The sequence below is a fragment of the Homalodisca vitripennis genome, chromosome X (genome assembly GCF_021130785.1).
Source record: "Homalodisca vitripennis isolate AUS2020 chromosome X, UT_GWSS_2.1, whole genome shotgun sequence".
NCBI classification, from domain to species: domain Eukaryota; kingdom Metazoa; phylum Arthropoda; class Insecta; order Hemiptera; family Cicadellidae; genus Homalodisca; species Homalodisca vitripennis.
The window spans coordinates 72,383,016-72,389,015 of record NC_060215.1 but is presented as its reverse complement, the minus strand read 5'-3'; the positions used below and the strand labels follow the sequence as shown (position 1 = coordinate 72,389,015).

Sequence of the window (6,000 nt, the reverse complement as noted above, 5' to 3'; positions counted from 1 at the left end):
TGTTTGTAAGATAATAAAATTGGACAACCATACTTGAAAATTTGTGTCAAAAAAATTTAAGGTTTTTAAAATTCGATTTATATTTAAAATGAAATTTCTTATAAACATACAATTTCCATGTGATTTAATTAGAGTATCAATTATTAAAGTTTCTCTTTGAAATTTAAGATTAACCAACAAAAAAGTACTCAGTCAGGCACGCACAGCTGGGAACCGACATTCATTGTCAAAATAATAGGATTTATCAATGTTTGTATTTGTTGTGATTTCAGGTCAGTGATTGAGGTTGGCGTTGGATTTTCTGAAAGTATTGTATTATGGCAGTTTATACCCACCAAGAAGTAATGTTTAGTCGCCAAAAAGATATTTTTAAGAACGGAAAATTTATAACGGAAGCAATGTTATAACAGTTGCAACTTTGTAAGTCTTCACTTGTTTGCTTCATCAGATTTAATATTAGGCCTCATGTTTTAAAATATAGCATTACAAGTTATTATAAAATAATGAGGTAATCATATGATTATAGAACAAAATACCAAACTTAAGAAGTAGGATCTTGATAAATGGACAAATAACAGTCAAATCATATTTGAAACAAGATTAAGAGGTAGGCTATTTGAGGCGATATGTGATACTTTGCTTAACACCCTCAGCTGTGGCTATTTCATTAATCTAAGTAGTCTTACACTGCATCAGTGCACCAAACGCAAAGCGTCTGCAGCAGTCAACATGTTAAATGTATTCTCATTAAAGGATTGAAGCTATATGTTATACCCACGCTCTGGTGATTATACCATTTCCAATAAAAAAAATTTCCAGCTGAATGTTCTTGTGCTCTATAACAAATAAATAAGGTCCTGTCTGCAGTATAATAAGCAGCCACCAACAAAATTGGATTGTGATTATCGAATGATTCGAATCATCGATATTCATGACAATCCAAAAGACTGAAAGCAAAATGTCGGAACAAATAAAGTAATAGATATTTCAAAGAACAGTATGGTTTTGCTAGTTTTCAATCTTGGAAATTAATGTATAAATATTAATATAATTTACAAGTAATAATATAATAGTGTATATAATTTATATAATTACAACAAAACAAAATTTACTTACTTTATGTATTTTCAAGGATAAACATGACTGATTGTGAAACAAAGAAGACACGTACTTTTAATTTTGATTTATTTCCAAACACAATTTTACTTTGAACTAATTTTGAGCGATAATGTTGAACTGAATTAAGATTTAGGCTTTTAAAATTGTAGTATAGTGAAGCTATATTTTTATATGTAAAATAATTGTGTTTGTTTCAGATTACATAAAATAACTAAACTTAATTTAAACGACGTTTGAGCAGCGTAGTACTTGCGATTACTTTAGCCAATCTGAAATTGTACTTCTGCAGGTACTGATGCCATCAAAAGTACATTCATTAATAAAAGAGTAATAGTTTGTTTGATTTCAACTAAAATAGTACACGATTTTGCATTGTATTCATAATACCAAATTTAGAATGTTCAATACAAGTCTTCTCAAGATCGTTTTTAGATACATTGTGTTTGTCTGTACTTTCATGTTTGTTAGCAAAACACTTTGATTTCCTCATATTCTTGTAATGGTGAAATACCCAAAAACAATGACGAAGAATCTATTACTTTTCTCAAGAATGTATGACAAGTGTCTGAGCAAAATTTGACACATAAAACAGTTATAACTACAAGTTTTGTTTCTCAATACAATAAAATAGCAATATCCCTCAAACTTACAAATAGCAATCCTACAAACTTACAGACCCTGTAAAAACTAAGCCTTAAGAGATTCAAGGAGAAAATTTGGCATGATTACTTACATAAATGAATAGAACAACTATGCCAACTTTCATCAAAATCTGAGAAGGTGGGTGTCAAAATCCTTTTTGGGACGCATGATTTTGAGGCATAATTAGAACCTTATTAAAATATTATCTTGAAATGTAATCTTTCTTATTTAAATAGTGTTCAATATGTTACACATTGCTTTAGTAGACTGACTCATGCAACTCGTACCAAACGTTAAACACTTCAATGTAACGAACATATAACTGTAAAGAGTAGTGACCTTCACTACTAAATAACCCGTCTATATACTGCAACGGTACTGCCACAGTGACTAATTGAGATATAAACGTGCAGCCGTGATTATATATATATATATATATAAAACCGTGTCCCTGCTTGGATGTATGATGTAGCGGGTCGAGTAGCTGGGATACAGCACAGCTTGATATCGATTGGGGCCTTGGTCTAATCATGAATAATTGAGAGATCAAGAGGTAAAATGTAAGATATGAGCGAGTATTAATGAGCCATTCATACAGGTTGCCGGTGTGCTTACAGGCCAATCATTTACCTTGACCGACTCGGTGTGTGCCACTGAAATTTCTCCAATCTTGATATACCCTCTTAAAGTGAACAAATAACAATTTACATTAAATATGTCTAACCATAACAGCTGCAGCATTCTCTGAATAGGTGGCCTCAATTTTATCAGAAACTACCAAATAATTGGTTGAATTTTTAAATATGGAATGTACACAGTAAGTGAATAGGATATAACAGTAGCAATAAAAAAGTTGAGGAAAGACCTAAAAAAACTAAAACCATTAGTCTACCAAAAACTACCCAAAAAAGGGAGACAGTCTCTCAATGTAAGAATATCTTATGCATCCTACAATATACCTACAAAGATTAATGTAATTTTAACCAGAAATTCATTAAAACATATAGCGTATCATAAGAGTAAAAAAAAACTAAGCTAACTTACATGACTGTTACGCACATCCAAACCTACCCTACCCAAGGCCAAACCACCCTACCTTAGGCATAGCTGGAATACTAGATGTCTTAAAGAGTACAAACAGGGTACCACAAATTATTGTTTTTGAGAATACAAGTTACACAGGTCTAAAATTGTATAAAATTCTACCAATTATCAATTAATCATTTATTTTCAGAACACAAAGTGTATAACAATGTCATCAGTAGGATAAGAACAATCCACACTACCCTATAATTATTAAGAACAAATACATTTAAAAAATTCATAAACCTTTTAAATGAATTTTTCCTTACTATATTTAAGAGTAAAGATTTTTGTCACTTTGCAAGACATTGCCAAATAGTGAATATTTTGTGTAATAGGCCTAGGCCTAATTTAAAATTACAATTTAGTGGTCCAGGTGTAAAATTAACTAAACATGTATAAAATAGAGTGATACCAAAGGACTAAAACCAGGTTAAAAGTTACCCTATACAACAAAGTACTCACTTACACTATACAAGCATTTTTCAGCCATAACTTAATAGTGGTTTTGAACCTGTTTAGGGACATACCTTTGACGTCACTTGGTAATGCATTGAATAACTTAATGCCCTGATATACAAAGCTGTTTTGAGTGCTAGAGTAATTACATCTCTTTATAAGAATATTTAGCCTATTCCTTGTTTCATAGCCAAGAATATCAGCTATATGTTGAAAAGCATAGAGGTTTTCTTTAATGAACATTAGTCTAGAAAAACATACAGGGATGGGAGGGAAAGAATGCCTAATTTGATAAAATATGGTTTACAGTGAGTCAAATTTGGCAAATTACAAATAAGCCTAATGATTTTTTTTCCAAAACAAACTACTTATCACAATAGCCAGAGTTTCCCCAAAGGGTTATTCCATAGTTTAGCTGACTATGTACAAAGGCATAATACACACTAAGCAGGATGTCCTGAGTTACTTTATTTCTTAAAGATCTTATCAAGAATATGCCTTTTGAAATTTTGGTTGCCACATAATCGATATGATGTTAAATCACTGTGCAAATATATGCCAAGAAACGTGAAGATGCTGTGGTCCACAGTGTCAAAGGCCTTGGATATATCATAGGATCTAAGAAATACAATAGAATGGTTCTCAATACCTTCATAGGAGTTGATTATTTCTTGTTGAAAAGCTCCAACAGTGCTCTTCTTAGGTCTGAAGCCAAACTGACTTTTTGACAGTAAGTTATTGTTTTCCAAAAAGTGCACAAGATGACCATGTAAAAGTCACTCCAAAACCTTTGACACTGTGGGCACAATATATAAAGGCCTATAATTATCACATAACTCCTTTGCTCCCCTTTGGTGTATGGGTATTACCTTACTAACCTTCATTAAATCAGGAAAAACCCCCTGGGTGATACATAAATTGAATAATATAATAACATAAATACAGAATAAATTGAAAGAAGTATTTACAATATCACAATTTGCAGAAAACTTTGCTTTTTGATTTTGATCTTGATAGAGCTTTTTAACTAACTTATAACTATTGTAAACCTTGCCATCAAGATCTATACTATTCTTTAACAAAAATGCAGCCTATATAGATCCCTTTTAATTTAAACAAGACCCTCATGATACCAATTGGTACTTTTGCTTTTTCTCCCAGTTGTGCTACCACCAAACTTATTCTTAATGGCAAGGAACTATTTACAGCCCACATAAGAGAATCAAAGGACAATTGAAACTTATGATTCAATACTACCATTACTATACACTTCAAGCCAACTTATTTTCTTTAAGTAATACAAAAATAAATTTTTGTTTTCACAGTTTAGTATTCTAGAATTACTGACAACCTTGAAAGGTAGTTTAGATTGTATTTCAGTATTGATACATGCCTTAAAAACTATTGCGTTGTAATTGGATACACCAATATGTACAACAGTGTCTGTCCATCTGTCTGGATGCAATGAGGTTATAATGTTGTCAATACATGTACCGCCCCCATCAGAAGTGGCGTTAGGTCTTGTGATCTCAACTACTGCCAGAGTTAGATTAAAACTGTGAAGACTTGATTTGTTTAATCTTTTCAGCTTTAAATTAATTTCATTATATTTTCTACATTGTTACCATTTAATGTGTTTAATATTGTTTCAGATGAACACATTGAAAATGGCAGCACAAATTGATTGGACCAAATTTGTTGGTCTGCAGAAAATAGATCTTTCTCAAAATATTATACATGAATTGCCAAGTGGTGTTTCTCAGTGTGACGGCCTAGAATCTCTTAAGGTGATTAAACTAAGTAGTTTGTTACATTCACACATTCACTTTTTTATTAGGAGAAATATCATGACAGAGAAGAAAACAGGGTTTTTCATTTATAATTTGTACATCTTAGGCAAAAAATGAGTTCGTTAAAACTCACATGTTTATAGTTCTTTATTGTTCTTCATTGCTAGCTTGAGCAGTTCCACATTGTCATCAGAGTGCTGTGTCACAAGGTAGTTCTTCATTGCTGGAAACAGGTGGTAAATTCATGTGTTTTACCCAAATCTCATCTCCTAAAATGATTTGATCGATCAAGTCAGTGAGTTGCCATCTTTTTCTTAAGTGTACAAAAATGTCAATGAAGCAGCCATAAGCTGATTTTTATGGGTTTCTGTTAAAGTTTTCGGTACCCATCTTGCACAAACTATGTAACATTGTTTAAGGTACGTGGTAGTATAATATACTAAGTTCTCAACCCTGTGGAAGGTGGAAGGTGGAAGATGAAAGATGAAAGATGAAAGATGGGGGTTGAAAGGTCCCTTTTTTGGGTTTTCGCCTATATCTAAGTAGGGGTTCGTCCAATAGAATATTACCATGTATACATAATTACAGCCAATAAAATTATCTACATCTTTTGTTCTTATAGTTTTTTTCTATCTGTTACCGTTAATAAAATTTAAGCTCTCGTAGATTAATATTTGAAAAACCCCTTATGGCAACACATTTTTCACCAAACTTCTGTCTCCACTACCTAAATTCTTCATTCCACAGATAATTTGTCAAAAGTGGAGTTGTAGAAAATGAAATTTACTTCTTGAGTTTATGTTTTATATGAATTTAATCAAAAGTTAGAGAGTTTTAAAGATTTTGACTGGAATGAGCAATTATTGTAGAAACCAGCACTTAGTGAAAAATTATTTTCTGTACACTT

General features: G+C 31.8%; 1 protein-coding gene across 1 annotated transcript in view; it reads left to right on the top strand.

Annotated features, from left to right (window-relative positions):
• Nucleotides 1-211: 211 nt before the first annotated feature.
• LOC124369192 (leucine-rich repeat-containing protein 40-like) overlaps nt 212-6,000 on the top strand; it is a 62,772-nt gene continuing 56,983 nt past the window's right edge. The window contains exons 1-2 of the mRNA XM_046827010.1: nt 212-420; nt 4,956-5,090. Of these exons, the coding sequence (XP_046682966.1) occupies nt 4,956-5,090 (135 nt within the window). The 5' untranslated portion in view covers nt 212-420. The remainder of the gene's footprint in view (nt 421-4,955; nt 5,091-6,000) is intronic.